The 20,379-nt window shown below is 42.2% G+C and overlaps 2 protein-coding genes across 3 annotated transcripts; both read left to right on the forward strand.

Annotated features, from left to right (window-relative positions):
- Positions 1–6,279: 6,279 nt before the first annotated feature.
- On the forward strand, positions 6,280–12,156 carry LOC133929237 (homeobox protein HOX1A-like). 2 transcript variants are annotated; one of them, XM_062375917.1, is made up of 9 exons: positions 6,280–6,420; positions 7,431–8,023; positions 8,800–8,965; positions 9,073–9,196; positions 9,281–9,393; positions 9,490–10,083; positions 10,522–10,812; positions 10,931–11,020; positions 11,137–12,156. In XM_062375917.1, exons 2-9 carry the CDS (start codon positions 7,563–7,565, stop codon positions 11,629–11,631), a joined length of 2,334 nt encoding a protein of 777 aa, XP_062231901.1. In that variant the 5' UTR covers positions 6,280–6,420; positions 7,431–7,562; the 3' UTR covers positions 11,632–12,156. The 2 variants fall into 2 exon arrangements, with proteins under 2 accessions (XP_062231901.1, XP_062231902.1); XM_062375918.1 differs by lacking the exon at positions 6,280–6,420 and having other exon boundaries at positions 7,843–8,023; positions 8,793–8,965.
- Positions 12,157–16,235: 4,079 nt separating this feature from the next.
- LOC133929239 (VQ motif-containing protein 4-like) lies at positions 16,236–17,207 on the forward strand. Its single transcript, XM_062375919.1, has one exon. It carries the CDS (start codon positions 16,379–16,381, stop codon positions 17,060–17,062), a length of 684 nt encoding a protein of 227 aa, XP_062231903.1. The 5' UTR covers positions 16,236–16,378; the 3' UTR covers positions 17,063–17,207.
- Positions 17,208–20,379: the final 3,172 nt, after the last annotated feature.

The following is a 20,379-nucleotide window of genomic DNA, read 5'->3' on the forward strand; positions in this document are numbered from 1 at the left end:
TGCATAAAGTATTACTTATCAGCATAATTTGAATTATTGAGCTAGTTATGTCCTATTATAGATTAGCTAGCCTGATTTTTATCATTCTATATAAAATCTTGATAACCCTAGGATTTTCGTCGCGGCAATATCAAATACGCTAAGATGAATCCCTTGATATGCTTAGGATTATCACTATGCCAGAGCAGCACATTAGTGAGGGATTGTAGCGAAAATAGCCTTATTAGGCCATGATTGTGATTTTAGTGATTAGTGATAATATAGTCATTGGGACTAATATGTTTGTCAAGAATATATGTTAGTAGGTCTCATGGATGCAATACATGAAGAAGTCACCAAAGCCGGGACAAAGTTTGGTTGAATTAGAGAGAATCTCAGGAGAAATGGTTACACTGAATAGTCCGGTGCTCCAGATATTTGCACTCACCAGAGCAACAGGAGACAGAGGTATGAAAGCCTCATCGGATAGTCCGGTGATGAAGCAAGGAAACACCGGACAATACACCGGATAATGAACAGTGCAAAGATGAAAAAGAAGCAGAAGACCCCACCGGATAGTCTGGTGGTTGATTTGAACACACTGGAGGAATGCACCAGAGCATTGTTGACAAAAGGAAGAATGCAGTGACCTCACCGGAAAATCCGGTGCTCTGAAGATTTGTACATCGAAGCATATTTTCCAGAGAGGGTTACATTGGCTCAGCTGGCTGAGGGTAACGCACCAGATGGTCCGATGATGAAGTAATGTGCATCGGAGAATACACAAGAGAAGTTCATATACATTAGAGAATCCAACGGCTAGTTTGTGAGAGTGTACTCACCGGATGATCCGGTGTTAGTACTACTATTTTCACCAGATCATCTGATATTAACAGCTTTTTAGAGCCATTGGGTTAACGGCTAGTGCGCGGATTTGAGGCTATAAATACCCCTCCACTCAGTCATTTGAGTGTGTTGGAGTCCAGAGAAGTTCATATACACTTGAGAAGACATTCAAGCCACCAAAGTGCTTAAAGTGATCATCCAAGGTGATTAAGCACAAAATTAGTGAGTGATTAGTGCTTATATGCCTAGAGTGAGTTATTAGGTAATTGTTGCCTAGATAGTGGATCAAGGAGTGATCCAACAGTGTACTTCTTGGTACGCCGGCACCTTGGAGTCTTGGTGACTTACTGGCAAGCTCGTTGACCCTCCGACTTGGTGTGGATCGGCGGCAAGGCGATTATGCGGGGATGCGGAGACCCGTGCCTTTGTGCCTCAAGCTCCGAAGTGATTACGGCAGTAAGGAACCGGAAGAGAGGCTAGTGGTGAGACTTTGCCTTGGTGGCTTCGTGGCTCATCCGGGTGGAGGCCTTGATGTATATTTATCTTATGTTGTTTTTGGATAGAAATTGATATATATTTATCTTGTGTTATTTTTAGAGCCGAAATAGTTTTAAACTTCCTAATTCATCCCCCTTCTTAGGACGTCATCGATCCCCTACAATTGGTATCAGAGCCTCGTGCTCTCGATAGGCTTAAAATCCTAGAGTTGTGATGTCCGGGGTTGGGATGGATTCTCATAGTGCTCTACTTTTCGATGGCACAAAATTCTCGTGTTGAAAAATTCTAATGTCTCGTTATTTGCAAGCTAGAGGCTTAGATGTTTGGAGAGTCACCAAGAAAGGGATGAAACCTCGCATCACCAACGAGGAGAGGCAATTAGATGCATTGGCGAAAAGTATCTTTTTATCATCTATATATGTTAATGCATTTAATCGTGTTTATTCTCTCACTAATGCACATGATATTTGGAATAGTCTCATTGAAATACATGAAGACACAAATGATATGTGCAATGAGAAATATCATGTGCTTGTTACTAAGCTTAATGGTATCAAGCAACTACCCCATAAAAGTGCTAATGACATGTACTCACGTTTGAATATTCTTGTTAATGAGATCAATAGTTTATGTTTGACGCCAATTGAAGATGATCAAGTGGTGAGAAGAATACTTCAAACTTTTCTTCCAAAGTATAAGTTGATTGTCTCCATCATCTATGACAACAATGACATCAAAAAGATGACTCCAAGTCAAGTGCTCGGTAAGATCACTGCCTATGAGATGACAATAAACATGTGGTTAGAAGCTTCTTCCTCATCCAACACCAAAAACATTGCTCTCACAATCAAGCAAGCTAAATGTCAACACATGAAGGCAAGGATGAGAAGACAAGAGCAAGAATCAAGCTCAAGTAAAGATAATAAAAATGAAGATGAAGAGAGTTATGAAGAAGATGAGCAAAGCACCTCAAGTGATGAAGAGATGGATCCCGAAGTCGCCAAGCTCATCTCATAAGTAGAGAAGAACATCAAGAAGATCAATGCCAAGATTGATCACCCAATTTCCATGAAATAATTTGTCAAAACAATTGATCATATTAAGAAGGAGAAGAAAAAGACCAAGAACAAGAAAGAGACAAGGGGAAGAGCCAAAGTATTTGCAAGCATATGAAGATGGGTGAGTGATGATGAAGATTCAAGCTCAAGTGATGAGAGCATCACCATCCACTCCTCCAAGAGAAGCTCTTCCTCAAGATCATCATCACGCAAGTCATCTCGTAAACCACCTCACAAGTGTCTTATGGCCAAAGGTATGGATAGCAATGTAAGTGATGATGAATCCGTTGAGGATTCTTCCTCCTATGATGAACTCCTTCATTTGATCAATAAGCAACAAAGAGTCCTTAAGAAACAATCAAAATAGCTTAAAAAATTCAATCAACTTAATAACATTCATGCTACCTTTGTTTTTAATTATGAACAATTATTATGCAAATTCAATTTACTAAACAAGAAGCATAAAGATCTTAAAGATAAATTTGAGTGCATTGAATCTCAAACTAAGATCCTTTTGATGTAATCTACCTCTTTTTTTAATTACAATCCTAAGGTACATGTTTCCACTTTTTGTGATAATTTATATATTTTATCTAGCTCACCCATTTGCAATGAGATTTGTGGAGAATGTTTTTTAAGAATAATCTAATAAACTCATTTCACAAGAGAATGATAAGCTCAAGTAAGAAGTGGAGAAGCTCAAGAAGGACTTGGCGAAATTGAAGGGCAAAGGACATATCCAACCTCCTCAAGATAATCGTGCTTTCATGGTGAAGAAACTTACGGAGGGGTTAACCATGACATGCTTCAAATGCTATCAAGAAGGCTACAAGTCCTTCCATTGCAAGCAAATGAAGAAGGAGACTAAGGAAAAGAAGAAGATAGCGAACTTCTCAAATAAGATCTTCAACCTCTACACCAAGTTCAACTACAAGAACAAGATAAAGAGTAACCACTACAAGCTCAAGAAGAAGAAAAATGGCAAGGTGGTTGCACACATGAGAGGTAAGTGTAGATATATTCTTGTTCATGCATTTTGTTTTGCTTCTTGCGCATTTGACTTGTCTAGTATTGCTTGTGCTTATTTCAATTTATTGCAATATCTAGTGTAGATTTTCATATGGTAGGTTGGTTGTATTTCTCTCTTATCCATGAGCAACCTACATAGTCTATTAGTTGTATGTTTCTTTTATGGTACTAATTTTACATTTAATATCCTATAGGTTGTGATTTTGAGACTAACATGTATTTCTAATTGTATCTCTTGTAGTCTCATGGAGCAATCAACATATCTCAGGAGGTATGCAATGCTCAAACCCTTCAAATTGGTACCATTGTCAAATCTTTGTTCATTTAAGCTACTTCTATACATAATATAGCTTAAAATTTCTATCTTCACATATTATCTAGTTGTACATATATTTTCTTTCTCATCATATGTATGCACACATATAGGGGGAGTTTAGACTATATTATGTGAGTTTCATGAGTTATGATCCATGTGCTTTCATCCTTTTCATTTGGTATCATTCTTTTGTAGTGAGATTTCTACAATTGGTATCATTACAATTAGTATCATTTTTTAATTGGATCATGATTTGTGAAGCTCTCTCCCATGTGCTCTAATATTTTTCCCTTTAAGTTCAATATGTGCATATAGTCCTTTTTAGGAGATTGTTGATAAAGGAGGAGAAGTTTGACGACCAAAGCAAGGAATACAAGATGAATAAAAAGGAGAGATTGTAGCAAGTACAAGATACATGAAGGTTAACAAAGGTGGAGAAGCTCTTGCTTAAGTATTTAAGGGATAAAATGACAATGGAGAAAGGGGGAGGCACAACAAAGGGGGACTAAGTGGTAAGAACATGCATCCAAGCAATATGGTAAGACTTTATGTTTATTTATGATCTTTACATTTAGAATTATTTGTTATTTAGTCCAGAGGAAGGAGGACTTTCACAGAAAAACAATCCACTCTCACATGTAGGCGGAGATGGAGACTCGTTCAAACTGCATGTAACACACAACATAGAATCCGCAGGAGTTGCCCGATGGTTGTGTGGTGATACTGGAGATGGAAAAAACTGTCAATTCAAAAGGAAAAAAATATAGTAGTAGAGTATTTGTAAATATGTTTGCTGACACTTACCGTGAAGACGGTATTATATATCAGTGTGCATAGTCAGGACGTATCGAGACCGTATGTAACACTGGATATTTGGATGCACCTGGCCCTTTGTATCCTCAATATAGTAGCCTCCAGGTCTTATGACCAGCGAGCACGGTGTGGGCCCATCGAGAAGGTCTATGGTATCGGGCTCCACAGATGGAGAGAAGATAGGTTGTTCAACCTCCCTGGAGGCTTGACTATTCCTGTGTCCAGTAATGGGGCTACCACCCACTGGTGCACTAGGAATTACGACTCCCTATGCCGCAAACCTTTGCAGGATCTCTTAATAAATGATCTCCCTGATTGACTGGGTCAATGCTTCCACTTCTATTGGGACCGACCTCTTCCTCTTCTTATACACCCCAACGTGTTCGGGAAAGCCTAACTTTCATCCCTGGGAACTGGACACGCCTCGAACGCGACCTGGGTGCTCAGGGTTTCCCAGCGTAGTGGAGAGCATGTCATGTTCTCTGACCCCGGTGAATGAAACTTCGGGGGAGCGGGTTGCTATTTCTTTCACCGTTTGAGCGATTGTCTCGATTTTACTAGATTTGAAGGTGATATCTCCACTATCTAACAGCATACCACTCGCACGCAAATACGATTGCAACCAAGGATTCTTGCGACCTTCGTTGGCTAACTTTGCATCATCCGCCTTCCATTTATCCCTTTTCCCCATGTATCCGCATGTGCCCATGTTGTGATTCTGCTTGTTCTTTGCCCAAAGCTGCTTCTTTGCTGAACTCTTTGTTTGGAACGTCTCAGAGCTCTTCAACGTCACAAAAGCTTCCCAATCCTCTCTTTTAATATATAGGTACTTTTTCTGAAGGGCTCCAACTCTTTTTCCATATACTCGTTCACAAGCGATGCAGCAATCTGAAGGCTGTCACCACTGCCGATGTGCTGTTGGCGACTGCTCTGATGTTCGTATGCATACATTGTCTACATCTGCAACTTGTCTTCCACGAAGTACCGTATCCTGTCACGGCTCTACGTCGATCCGAGAAGACCTCACCGATGGCGTCACCAAATCAAGATCCGATGATTATTTATGTGTTCATGTGTTGAACTATGCGATCTAAGGGAATTGATCAAATATGAATCTGCCTCAACTTTCACTTGACCTCCATCCAGCTCGTCGTGATTTGAGCTTTTTTATTTTAATATGTTTAAATAAAAAATTATAAATATATCCATATGTTTTGAAAAATTTCAACTCAAGTAATTACTTGTGTAATGAGAAACAAAAAATAACAAACTTCATATCATATTTTTGTCTGAATTTTTTTAGAGCTAGATGATATCATCCTCTACACACCACATAATTTTTTAATGACTTTTTCGATAGTGTTTTGAATTTTGAAGCATTGAAACAAAATACTTTTTTATTTTTAAACCTATCATCATTTCAACGAATGGCAAGATTCTATATTTACAATTTTTCAAAACCAATGTATATATTTGCAATTTATTTAGAAATATAAAAATTCATCACGATTTACTTGCTGGCCTATCCTGGAGGCTGAAGTGACCATCCGGCGTGGGCTGCGCGGCAAGCCCGTCCGTGCCACTAGCCCAACACCACGTCCGGTCGAACAGGCCGCAAGCGCCCGCGACTTTCGCTTAAAATCTCGGCAAAGCATTAGTATTTCAGCCCATCTAGAGCGAGAGCGCGAAATGGTCCGCCCAACCTGGCACCTCCGGCCCACCCACCTGCCGAGCGGCGGCGAGCCCTTCTTGCCCGTCTCGACTCCCGAGCCGAGCGGGCGCGTCGCACACCTTTTTTATTCCGCCCGCCGCATCGCCACGGGAGAGGAGAGCCGCCGGCCCGGGAAGCTTCTTCGCGGCGTTTTTCGTCGCCGGCTCGCGGTGAGTGACCGGCCCCCTCTCGCCCGGCTCCGCTATCACCCAGCCTCCATCTCCCCCCTGCGCGCGTCCCTCTCGTTCCTCCAGCTGTAGCCAAATCCCGACACTCGGTGGGTGGATTTGCGTGGCTGTGGTTTGCGATTTGGTTTCACGGTGGGCTGTTCTGGGTTTGAATCGCGGGCTTGTGGCGTGGGTCATGGGATTTCAGGTTGCTTTTCATGTTTGAGCTGAGTTTGTGTACGAAGTCGTGGTGATTCTGAGAGCGGCATGGTTCGGTGTTGTGGTGTTCGGAGGTCACATCGATGAGTGTGGTTTCTAGGGTTCCGATGGCTCGTTTGGTCTAGAGACCCGGACTATGGAATTGTTCTGACCTTGTAGCTTGTTGGTTTGGTTGGTCGTCAAACAGGGAAGTCACTTGCTCAGCTCATTGCTGATTGCAACTTGCAACTCCTATTCCCCTTAACCTAGGAAAAAAAAGAGCTTCCAGCTTTAATTTTGTGAATTCAGGGGTCCTCATGGACATCTGCAGACTGTGGAAGTAGATGCCTACCGGTAGCACATTCTGGAAATGTGTAGCAGCTAAACAATGCGGGTAGATTTGGGACCAGTTGGATGGTTCTGGAAGTGGTTCACGTTTAGAACAATTGACCTATCTTGGCAGTAGGAAAAAGTTCCAGCGCCTTTGTGAAATACTGCTATAGGGAAATGTGCAAATTGCTTCTAGGCTTCACGCCATGTTCAAGATATCTAGTATGCATCGGAGATCACATTGGTGTGTGGAATGGATATATGGTACTTGCTCTGACATTTTTTCCTTACAAACTAGATGCACTTGGTTGTGCTATTTTATTTTTCAAATAAAAAGGATCGTTGACGAGTCTAATTTTGAATCCTAGGGAACAAATCCAATCTGGTTCAAACCAGGGATTTATAAGACTTTAATAGGCTATATCCCTTGGCTCCTGAGTCCATGCAATCATCATTAATGCTTCTCCTTTATTTACTTGTTGTAGGTTGCCAGTTGCTGGTGAATCTGGCTCAGCTATATAGAGCTTCCTGTTTCATTGTGCTCCTCAGGGATACAGTTTTGTGAGGTTGAGTTTTTCTTTGGTTACTGTAAATTGACGAATTTTGGCTACCATACTATGGAAAAAAATACAGCTCCTTGTCCTGTTGATGGCAATGGTGGGATTGGAAATGTTGCGAGCTCTAGTCAGAATCCTGAGACCCTTGAGCATCAAGTTTTGCCACCTACATCTCAAATAGTGGAAAATACCATGGGAATAAGGAAAAATTATAAAAGGGCAGCAAACAGGGGTAAAAAAGGCTCCCAAGTACCAACAGGTACAAGGAATACTTTGAGGTCATCTGGTAATAATGCCAGAGCTCTTAGCTCCAGGTCAAATTCAAAGACAACACCCACTGAACATGTACAGACTCCATTACAACCCGCTGCCAAAAGAAGAAAAGGGGGCAGACCCTCAAACAAAAGCCTGACAAATGAGTTCTCACAAATTCGTAAACGGGTTAGATACATTTTGAATCGAATGAACTATGAACAAAGCCTGATTGAAGCTTATGCTAGTGAAGGCTGGAAAAATCAAAGGTGTGTCACCTCTAAATTGTTGTGTTGAATTTGATTTGCTGGCATCTTCTGAAATCGACTTCTTTTTCTCTTGTAATGTTTCATAGGTTTTTCATTTTTCTTTACTCGAAGTATTGATTTTTTTCATTCCCTATGTGTAATCAGGGGTACTGAATATTGTTGCAAGGCTGTGTGTTACGTGCTAACTAAAATACTCTTGTTTGTCCACCATGTGTAATTAATGAACCACAATAGTGTTGTGTTCTACAGAACTGACTAATAGGTTTTGCTGCCTGGACTTTTTAGTTTGCAAAATACACTTGTCAGGTGGCTGACATTCCTTAACTCGTCATTTTGGAGCCTAATTTCCCCCTCAACTTGTACCTTTTGTTTTTTAAGGATGGGGCTTATGTGCTCAAAAACAGTCTAGAAGTAACCTAACCTAGCGTACCCTTCTATGACAATCCACACATGTTCCATCAATGAAATTATTATGATTTCACCCTTTTCGATATCTTCCTGCCCTCACTGGTTATGTTCCCTTTACATACAATTATTATTCTGCCTCTTTTCGCTGCCAACCATGATGTACATGTTTGGTTCAATAAACTTTATGTGTCCTATTTGACTCAGTAGTTGATCAGATGTACAGGAGTTGTATTGTTTCCTTTGAGCTTTGTGTTGAACAGAAGGCGTCTTGCGGTGTTTGCTACTGCTATGGTTCTTGTTGAGCTGTTGAAGTCATTGCAGTTTTAATTGCAATATAAAATATCTGTCACTCATGTACAAGCATGCAGTTTGGACAAGATAAGACCTGAGAAGGAGCTTGAACGAGCCAAGGCGGAAATCTTGCGATGCAAGTTGAGAATACGGGAAGTCTTCCAGAATCTTGATTATCTCCTCTCTAAGGGGAAGATTGATGAATCTTTATTTGATTCTGAAGGAGGGATATCTTGTGAAGATGTACGGTAGCATGCTATTGTGATTCCATCAATTTATCTATATTCTCTAATAATTTTATTCCGTTTTGTTCCGCAATTTAATTAGTGACAATGTTTCCTATATTGCAGATTTTTTGTGCCAGTTGTGGTTCGAAGGATGTTACATTGGGTAACGACATCATTCTCTGTGATGGAGCTTGCGACAGAGGGTTCCACCAAAACTGTTTAAATCCTCCTTTGCTTACTGAAGATAGTAATATCCATTATCCTCTAGTTTTTCATGTATCTAAAGTAATTCCTGTTTGTGCATTCCTTCATGAGCACCATTCGTTTGTAGTCCCCATGGGAGATGAAGGATGGCTCTGCCCTGCATGTGATTGCAAGATAGATTGTATAGATGTAATAAATGAACTCCAAGGGAGCGATCTCTCCATTGGCGACTCTTGGGAGGTTAAAGTCCCCTTTTGAGAATAGTAATAATTTACTGTCCTTGCCACCAGTGAATCTGGATTACATTTCACCTCACTACTACATCTATTTTTGTAGAAAGTTTTTCCAGAGGCAGCTGCTTCAACAAATGGCTCTAAGCAAGATGACGCATTTGATCTTCCATCAGATGATTCAGAAGACAATGACTTTGACCCCAATGTGGCCGAAGAGCATGTGGCTAGTAAGGAAGAAGAATCATCTGAAGAGGATGAGGATGGAGGATCAGACTCAGATGACTCAAACTTTTTGACCTCTTCTGATGATTCCGAACCTTTGATGGACAAGAAGGTTGATGACCTTGGATTACCTTCTGAGGACTCAGAGGATGATGACTATGATCCAGCTGGTCCTGATTCGGATAAAGATATCCAAAAGAAGCAATCAAGTTTAGATGAGTCAGACTTCACATCTGACTCTGATGATTTCTGTGCGGAGATTGCAAAATCTGGTGCTCATGATGAGATTTCAAAACCTTCGTCACCCGATGCTAAGGCTGGAGGCAGTACCTTTGACATGGAAGGAATCACTGCTCAGGCTAACACAACAAATTCTAATCTCAGCTCTATGGAGACTGAAATGGACCAGAACGTCGTTTTACCGGTTTCACGGAGACGACAGGCTGAGCGGTTGGACTACAAAAAACTGTATGATGTATGCCCCCAATCTCCATGCGCATTTAACACTATTTTTTAAATGTTTTAAGCCTTGAAGAAAGCCAATGTGATGTATGTTTGTCATCCAGGAGTGCTCTAGTGTAATGCAGGAAACCTAGGAAAATTCAAAAGTGCACTTGTAGATCAGGAATGTAGTCATGGAGACAAACAACATTATTGGCATGCGATTTTAGACGCACATGCATAACCTGGCCTTCTGTGTCTTGAATTTAGCTACTTCTGTAGTGCTCTTGCCTGAGCCCACTGTAACTGTTGAACAGATGCTAAACTGCTGTGTTCAATCTTGATGCTTATTTGTGTATCTATAGCCAGTAGCCTATTTCCTTAAAAAAAATCAACTGTCGCTCGTATGTGTACATACATGTGTTTTAATGTGTGACCTTGACATATTTCCTGTTCTTGCTGGAATCAAAAGCAAGCTTATGGTAAAGCATCATCTGATTCAAGTGATGATGAAGAATGGTCTGGGAAGAGCACACCAGAAAAAGGCAATGAAGAACAGAGTGAAGCAGATTCATCTGCAGGGAAAGTCTCTAGATCAATTAGTATTGTGCACCATTGCGATGAATTCACTCCACTTAGCTCTCAAAAAAGTTTGCACCATGATTCTCTTCATGGTTCAGTAGATCAGAAACATGGAGACCTTACCTCTAATGGCAGCGATAGCACAGCAAGGAAAGGACAATTTGGTCCAATAATTAATCAGGTACAGTGAAAAATCATTCTTGTATCATTGTAATTCATTAGATTCAGCTGAACAAAATTCACCAGTCTAGATTGCTATATCTCATCTATTTAGTTGCAATCACATCATTTTCTTGCAGAGGCTACATGAGCATTTTAAGACAGAACAGTACCCTAGCCGCACTGTTAAAGAAAGTCTGGCAGAGGAACTAGGGTTAACATTCCGTCAGGTTTGCACCTCATTATCTTGATTTTTCTAATTCCATGCTTGTCGTGGTTATTTTGGCATTGGATCTATACCTCACTGTGCATTGGGTCTAATCCTCAGTGTGCATTCTGGTAACAGGTTAGCAAATGGTTCGAAAGTAGGCGTCATTTCACAAAAACAGCTTCTGCCAAGAAAGGCATCCATCTAGATTATCATAGCACTGAGAAAACTAATAGCCCAGTCATAGCTAGCACGCCGGTTAAAGAGTCTGAGGGGACAATGATGGAAAAACCCAATGGATGTAGAAATGATGTTGCGAATGAGGAGATAACGTCTGGTAATCTGGATGAAGGCTGCAAAATAGAGAGTGCATTGGGAAAAGATATCAACTGTGGGCGGAGAATGACTGTTACTCCTCCAGAAAGCAAACAAGGTTATGCTACCATCTTGAGAAAAGTGGGCTCTCCAAAAGGTGGATCTGGAAAGAACCATCACAAGAATGCCTCCGTAAGTGATGTTAGAGGGTCACAAGGTGATTCCGCAGAGGATCACTTTCGGGGGCTCGACCTTGTAGCCGAAGCAAGGAAAAAAGCAATACAGCGGGAGATGAAGAAGAAGAAAATGGGCAGATGAAGTTTGTAGCTAAAGACAGGAGCTAGAGTTTGTGCTGCTCCAGAAACTTGCAAGCCGGGTCATGATTACAGTGTCACACTAACGCCTTGGAACTTCGGTGTTGTATGGCTCTACATTTGGTGCCAAAAACCAATGGTAGACAATTTTATTTCAGCTTAGCTCTCTTTAGAGTTTAGATCAGCATTCAATTTTTGGGCTATTGATTCCTGTTCTTAGCCCACGGAGAGCTTGCTTCGATAGTTTGATTTCTGGGGCTCTCGCTATGAATTCGTTATCCTGAGTACTGACATTGCTGGAAGGTTACAAAACCGAATGCTCCGAAACAACAGCAGTGTACTGTTGTGACAGGATGGAAAATATTGTTGTTCTTGTAAGACGGGACGTAGTATCAAACCTTCTGTAATGTGAGCTGAGGACTTTGTTCTGCTCCGGTGTTACAGCCATGAGTTTGTACTTGTCTAAATCATTGCCATCCACCTTAAAGCAACTCTTGACTATGTGATAGAACAAGATTGTTTAGCTTTTCATGCTCTGTCAGTGGCCTGGCGCTGCTTGACATGCATGTTCATGAGGAGTATGCTACTTCTTTCTTGTTACCCTTTCTTTGTCATGCTTTCCACTTGTTTTTTTTTATTTGCATCAATTTCCCCTTGCATTGTAAGGTATGTTTGCTGCGACTTCTCCCATCCATGATATCTTGGTCGAACGATGAGCATAGATACACTGCTGTGCAGCATAACCTTTTGGTAGCAACACTTCTGGACAGTTATAGCTAAATTCATGTAATGTAATAGGGTAGCAAGTTCTGAAGAATCTAATACTACTGCACTATTTGGATTGGAAGACCTGCAAATACGACCCAGGGTGCTAGGGTAATCGAGTCGTTTGCTCGTGGAATGCCTGTTTCAGGTAATCGGTGCCTTTTTCAGTCAGTAACGTAGACCCTTTCCTGACCCCATGCATCTTCTAACGATGCTTTCTTCCCCGATGGCCTGTTCCTTCTGTCAATGGAGGGAGGTGAATCCCATTCCACAAATCCCAGTATCCCACAAGACATGGAGTTCCACAAAATTGCCCGGTCAATTTTTGAACGAGAAAACATCAATCCCAGTGAAAACCTGCCTTTCTCGACACTGGAATTACCGCATCTTAATGCCGGTGAAGCCCTCACGCAGTCACGCGTATCAGCGTGTGGTCATCAAGATTCAGGTCTCTTTCAAGGACTCGAGCCACGCAGTACAGTTTCAGACGAAGGACACGCTGCCCAGTTACTACGGCAGCATCTTCCCCGGCGAGGGCGCGCGTCGCCCGGCAGACGAGACGGTGGTGGCCCGTGATGTGGCCGCACGAAACCGCGCGCCCGCCACGGCGCCGGGGCACGGCTTGGCTTGTGGATGTCAGTCTAGACTACGTATTCTACCTTAAGCATAATAACTATAGTTGTGAAGATTTGTTTTCAGCTTGTACAGCTTTTGGTAGCTTTTTTCTTAACGTCTTTAGTTTGTTTTATTTTTTGTTTTATAGTTATGTGCATCTTTAAGTTAAAAATAACAGTAACGATAAGAGTTAATAAAACTTAAAAAAATCGCACGAGAAGATAGATGATAGATCGTCGTGCGTTTCATGGAATTTCAAGTGCTAGCTGCTACTCCGTACAAAAGGTTGACCTGCTTCATGAAGTCGCGTGTGCAAACATTGACGCGTCGGATGGCCGAGTCCACACGACCGCACACTCGTCGCGTCTCGACCGGACATGCCAAGAAATATTTCTTTATCCTGTCGTGGCCAGCAACATCATTTTTCGTTCCCCTTCTTTTCGGCCGCACGCAATTGGTTCGCGCCTTTTCGTGTGCCGTGGACCGTAGGTATACTGGAGCAAGGACCGGCCGGCCGCGCAGGCGCCCATTTTTGCATGCTCTCTCGTGGCCACTGGAACAGGAACTGGATGCCCGCTTTCTGTGTTCATCTTTCCATCGTGCATCTAGAATTTTCTGCGTTCATTTTTTTTTTGTACAGCTCCTTTTTGTGCTGGTCGTGATTGTGTCAAGATTTGTTCGGTTTTCTTTGGAATAGACTCTTCAAGTTGATTACGTGTAGCAGCAAGGCTGCTTCTAATTTTCATTTCAGGGAGGAGTGAGGCTGCATGGCTTGATGGCATGTTTATATCCAGAGCATGTCCTGAATGGAGACTCGGAGGTTCAGCACGAACAGTGCACTATCGCATATCGATGGAACGTGGTAGTGCATCGCTGGCTCTCTGCAATTGGGATCCCTAACTTCACTGTCCGTGACTTTATTTTATTTTGAGCCATTCGATCTTAAATAGATAGATGCTATTAGTACTACAGTATTTGATAATAAATTACTATAACGCCTCTTATGTGCCACTGTTCACCCTGACTTCGCACTAGTTAGGGATCCGGATTCAGCTCTCTACTGTTATAGGTACTGGTTGCATTTATGCTGTTGTTATTGTTATGGGTTGTCCTCACTAGCGCGTTAAGACAGGGATTAAGATGGACTTAATTCGGGAAGAGATGTCTGGAAGGTAATCAATACGATACGACCGTTACCAGCCTCGCAAAAGGATCTTTCCAGAGACGAAAGTGAATACAGTGTGACTGAATCTGAACGGAGTTAGTCAATCTTCAACATATATTTTAGAAATTTATCAATATAACATTAATACAGTACCATTTAATATTATTATAATATTTCTTATTTTTCATCTCTAACAATTATTCTATTTTTAATTTATATTGCTTTCATCCTCCCTTCAAACCCACTATTATCTACCGTAAATAGTATTACCGCATCCCTACGACACCCCGTGACCCCGCACTACAGTGACACCCGTACGCTTCACTATTGCTACAGTGATGCCCGTAGCGCCTGATACAGCTTCCGCTGGACAATGGCTTACTCCAGATTGCTCTAAACTTTGTCTTCTGCCTGCGCCATAGATAGTTCAGCATTGTACGTTGATTGAGTCAGGATCAGATCGAAGCCCTATGGGGACAACTAAGCCACAAGCAGGTTTCTTTTTTATTTCTCTTTTTTTTTTTTTTGAAATGGCCGGTGCATGGACGCAACAAAATCAGCGGAACTGATCTTTTTCTTCCTCCACCACCTCATATCTCTCTTCTCATTCTTTCCTTGTAAAAAGCGGAGAAAGACTTGAAGGATATAGGGGAGTGATAGCCGGTATGAGGGCTTGAGCCCATCCCCTGAAGATCCGCCATTGGAAATGGCCATAAGGTCATTATGGTAAGTTAATATGGTTTGTTATTAAACTATGGGTTTGATTCACCAAATCTATCTTTATTGTATTTTTTTTTTATAGATATAGCGTAAATGTTCAGTGGCTCTAATTATACAAGAAACCCTGCAGGAAGCCCAACACTGCAGAGTGAGAGCAAAATTATAACACCCTACCTAACAACATGTATGCACTACTACAACAAAAGTTAGCTCTTAATACCATATATAACATTATGTCTCCAAAATTCATTTACACTCTAATCCACTCGTGAAGCGAGCCGCATATACATAGCACATCTCTTATATTTTTATCATCACTTTTGTTTAAAAGAATTAACATAGAGATACTATATTTAAAATACACGGACTTATAAGCTAATTTCAACCTACCTAAACTATGTGATATTAAATCTATAACACCATAACACTTAAACTATACAGATTAAAACCATAAATACTAATAGGCTAGGTATTACAACAATAAGTGTGTGCAGTTACCTATTAGGTCGAATCATAGTTGTGTCTATTTTCTAGTTTTTTATTTTCAAAAATGTGTTAGTATGTAATAATTTTACTTAATTATTAATAAAGCTCTCTTAAAAAATGACGCAAAGCAGACGCGGAGTTATGCGGAGGCCAACGAGGGCAAGTACGAGATGGGCGGGCAACAGGAGGAAGCATCTACGGTGCGGCCATCGATGGAAAGGGGAAACAAATTTTACAGTATATTTTTACAAAAGATTTCTATGAGACTTTAATTTAATCATATATTTTTTGATTTAATAATTAGATTAAAAAAAAGGATACGTATTATTACAGATAAGAAGATCTTTCGTACATCCAATACTATAAAATTTATTTTCATAAAAAATACGGCTGCTTTGGAGGGTCAAGGCTGTCCAAGTCAAATCAATGCCTGCCACATTTTATTTCCTTTCCTTTTCTAACCAAAGCATCTTTGGACTCTTCCAACCTTGTGACCAATTAAATTTGTATTTGTTTACTTTTTTCCGGTTTACTCCGCGAGAAGCAAAATTTGACAGTTTCTAATGTGAATTCCCAACGATTAAATTTGACGTGGTCAGTTTTAATTCCTAAAAAGTATTTATTTCTGCAAGGAGAAATAAAACAAGACTACTGGAGTAGAGTAGAGGAGGCTGGACTGGACATGTAGGGTATGGCCCTAGTAACTGGAAACTTCATCATACAGAGAGAAACTGCAAAACCACCATCCCCAGCGAAATCCCAGAGGAAACTGCACATTAGAACAGTGCGCAGAGGGCGGTCAGTGATGAGAGAGAAACTAGAAACCGGAAAACAAAGCATGAAAAATCTGTGTGATAGAGAACTTGTCTCCTAGAGAGATAACCTCCCTTCTCTCTCTCCTCCTCCTTCTTATTCCCACTCCCTCTCCTCTCTCTCCACTGACCCCCTTCCTCCTCTCCCTCCGTGAAACCAACGCCCAACACGCACACACGAGACCGCAATGGAAGTTGCTGCAGCCAAGCAACTCCTCCCCATGGCGCGGGGCCCCAACTCCCCGTCCTCCTCCACATCCTCTTCGTCTCCCTCCTCCGTCGCCTCCCCGTCCCGCCAGTCCCAGCCCGTCTGCCCGTCCCCCAAGCCCGTGCCGCGCGTCATAGACACCACGCCCTTCCCCACCACCTTCGTCCAGGCCGACACCACCTCCTTCAAGCAGGTCGTCCAGATGCTCACCGGCTCCGACACGACGTCGTCGTCGTATCAGAAGCCCGCCAAGAACCACCATCACGGCGGCGTCGCCGGCGTTCCGTGCCGGCCCAAGAAGCCGGCTTTCAAGCTGTACCAGCGCCGGAGCGGGCTCAAGAACCTGAAGATGATCGCCCCGCTGGCGATGTCCGCGACCGCGGGGGCGTCTCCGAGGAAGACGCCGGAGATTCTGTCGCCGAGTGTGCTCGACTTCCCGTCCCTGGCGCTCGGGAGCCCTGTCACGCCGCTGGTGGCCGACCCCTTCAACCGGTCGGCGTCCCCGGGGGAGGAGGAGGCCGTCGAGCGCGCGGCCATTGCGCGGAAGGGGTTCTTCCTTCACCCCTCCCCAAGGGGCGCCGAGCCGCCGCGGCTGCTGCCGCTGTTCCCCGTCACGTCCCCCAGGATGGCATCCTCCGCCGCCGCGGCGCCGTCGTCCCAGTGATCGGGCCCTGCGCGCCGTGCTGCCGGAGTATTCTTAGTACCGTGAGATACTACTTATTGTTCAACTCGCTCTTGGCGCGTGATGTATTTTTTGCTCATGTCCTGAGCGATCGCGAAGTAACGGAAAGAAGAATCACACTCTTGAACTTCTTGTTCTGCGGACGGGCTTGTAGTCCGGTGGCAAACCTCCGGTCGGGGGCCTCGAGCCCCCTGTCTCGTACGTTTCGTCGAGAAGTCTCCAAGTGAAGTTAGTCTTGAGTGAATAGTATTTTGCAGTTGGTTACTGTAGTATAGATGCTGTTTATCAATACTATACCACGATTTTACTGTTTGCCAAATACTGTAGCTCTAGATCTAAACTATTCATATGTGATGAATGGCTCAGATCCATTAAAATCACTGACTTCACGTATGAGTGAAGTCATATGATCTCCCACGACCTTGCTTGTTAGTAGAAAATGGCGAGGGCATTTCCATCGCGAAGACCGAAATGAGGCCCGGGGTTAAAAAAAATTCTTTCGGTTCTGGTCCTCTCTGTTCTAATTTTGCGATAGGTATTTTCCGTCATTGACACTTCTCATTTCTTTCGGTTATTACTTCGCAAAAATTCTTCCTTTTTTGAGGGAAAAACACCGCATCACCGATCTTGCTTCACTTGTTACGGTATGAGCCCAAGGCCAATTCTGGTTGAGATCCCATCAAATTCCTGCAGTTTTAGACGTCTCCCTGATCTAGCAGTCTGACTGACACAGGAAGGGACGTTACCATACACAGCAAGCAGTAACCACAGGAATGAAGTTTCTGCAGAGTAATTGTAGTTTTTCGAGTCACAGACCAAAATACTGAACAGAGCTGAAAGAAGACAACGTTGGATGATATGTAAAACTTAATTTACGTTTCCAGTTAACACCGAGCAAATCTTTTGAAAAAAGTTTACAGGACTACCAGTATAAAAATTCAGTCAACAGATCATTATTCTGCACAAGGGAATCACATTTCCACCCTAGCTCCATCAGCCAGCAGTGGTAGGATGGTCCGGTTGACTATGTTGCCTTGGGAGGAGTGGTGCGCCGGCGGCTCGCGACCGATGGCCGGCACACCAACCATCTGGCACGCGTTAGTGGAACAGTCGCTCGGTGGTGTGTCCGTGTGTGTATGGCCATAGTCTCTCTCAGTGTAAGTGAAATGGAGGAAAGGGAAAAACGAAACGGAGAGAGATGGAGACCGTTCCTCTAACTACGTTTATTTCGGTTTCTATCGTGGCTTCCAGTTTTTACTATCTAAAATTGAAGTAAACAGATAATTTCTCTGCAATAACTTTTTACAATAAGTTTGTTGGATTGTGAGATTAAAAAATTATTTTCTTAGTTTTTTAATAGATGGTAAATGTTTATTTTACTGAACTGATTATTTTTTTAAAAATTCACAATTAAAAAAATATAATGTTGATGACAAAATTTAGTATTTATAGTGGCTATTACAGCAACGACTGATTTAATGAGCGATCAGATAAACAGTACCACGACAAGATGAACAGTATCACGACCAGATGAACAGTAATTTTCGACTAGTGAATAATAATTTTAAACCAATGAACACGATCGGTGGTCATGACCAATGACCAGTGATCATGATTTGTTCCCGCAATTGGTCTTTGGATAGACAGAAGAGTTAGGCGAATCTAAGAAGGCTGAAGTACATTAAAACCTATTCGGGTAGATGTATGAGAGTTTTACCTGTTCAAATAGGAAATATATATTTGTTATAGAAAGTTTGGAGATTAGGTAGGCGTAGCCGAATCATATCTATAAGTCTTGTTCAATTTTAATTATGAGTCCTAATCTCTTATGGCTAAGACCTGCTATCTTTTAAATATGAAAGGGCCATGATCGATTGAGGACATCAACCAATCGATCAAACACAATTTACAATATCTTTTATCTTTTACCTAGCTCTCGTAGTTCCATTCTTTTTTCTATCTATATTGCTTCATATTCTTAATCTCGACGATCAAGGACAAGCCACCGGTCACCCGCACTCCGACGGTGTCCCTCCCGAGCATGGGTGAGGACGAAGGTCCAACGACGTAGCACCACAACCAGAGCATCTTGGATACTACTGGCCGGATATTGCATACGAGGTGCTCGAAATGTTTGGCATGATAATTTTCGTGTCAATAATAATTTATTTTTTTTATAATCCACATTTTGCAAACTTCGTTAGACTGAGGGTCACAGGGCCCACTCGGTCGGTCGCTTGGACCACCTGTTCGGAGTAGAATGGACGCCAAGGAGAGTGGCAGGAATGCATCCATCCACTCCACAGTTTCTCACATCTCGTTTTCGCTCCCTCCCCTTTCTTCCTCACACTCCACTCGACTCTTTCCGACGACCCGTGACCGGCCGTGAGCGGAGCCCTCCTGCCATGGGGGCCAACTTGCAGTCTCTAGATGCAGACCTGCAATAGCCGTAGCAGCCATGGCGTACTTCTTCATCTTGTTGATGTTGCCTCGTGTATGAGTGTACAATCGTCTCTCAGTTTCAGTTCATTCCTTTGGGCACACTATGAGCGTCGTTTTCAGAAGGGACATGAAACTTTACCTTCCAACGTTCGTGTAGATTAGTCACTAAGGTAAACGGTAAGCAGTGGAAGTTTTTGTAATCTTTCCAAGATGCTCGAGCTGCTTCTGTTGACTTGCGTGCACATTAATCGTTTGATCGCTGTGCATTATAGTGAAGGATTAGGGGTTTGTTTGGTTTGACGCCGTAAGTTGTCACAACTAAGGTTAGGCGTACGTCGAAGTTTTGATATGACTAATTTTGTGGTAAAACATTGTTGTTTGGTTGGCTGCCAAACTTAGCCTTAGTTATGAAAAACTGAATGCGGCTACCATTTGGATTGCAACCATAAGATATGCCATAAGTTTGACAAATATATGTGACAATTGTTTGGTTTGCAGCCAAACTTTGATATAAACACAATTGTTTGGTTTGTAGCCAAAGTTTGATATAAACACCTCAATCTATGAAGAGGTGGGGTTACCACTCCAAATTCATAACATGCAACCACAAACAATATAGCTGATATTGCAAGTACAGGAGGATAGCTAATTACATTACATTACAAATACTATGCTTAGCGTAATACAGATTCACGATAAACGCAAATGCATAATTTTACACCGACGATATACAGTTTAGATAAAGCATCGTTGGAAGTGAGAAGATTAGACCATAGAATAACCATAAATACGATGACAAGATCTCAACAACCCATTGTCCCTATGCTTGCATTTGAAAAGCTAAAATAGAAGTTAGT

The sequence above is a fragment of the Phragmites australis genome, chromosome 9, assembly GCF_958298935.1.
Source record: "Phragmites australis chromosome 9, lpPhrAust1.1, whole genome shotgun sequence".
Classification (NCBI taxonomy): domain Eukaryota; kingdom Viridiplantae; phylum Streptophyta; class Magnoliopsida; order Poales; family Poaceae; genus Phragmites; species Phragmites australis.

Coding starts and splice junctions, on each gene's coding strand:
- LOC133929237 (XM_062375917.1), top strand. CDS start 7,563: ATGGAAAAAAATACAGCTCCTTGTCCTGTTGATGGCAATGGTGGGATT. Junction 10,084..10,521: donor ACTACAAAAAACTGTATGAT/GTATGCCCCCAA, acceptor TGGAATCAAAAG/CAAGCTTATGGTAAAGCATC. Junction 11,021..11,136: donor TAGGGTTAACATTCCGTCAG/GTTTGCACCTCA, acceptor TTCTGGTAACAG/GTTAGCAAATGGTTCGAAAG.
- LOC133929239 (XM_062375919.1), top strand. CDS start 16,379: ATGGAAGTTGCTGCAGCCAAGCAACTCCTCCCCATGGCGCGGGGCCCC.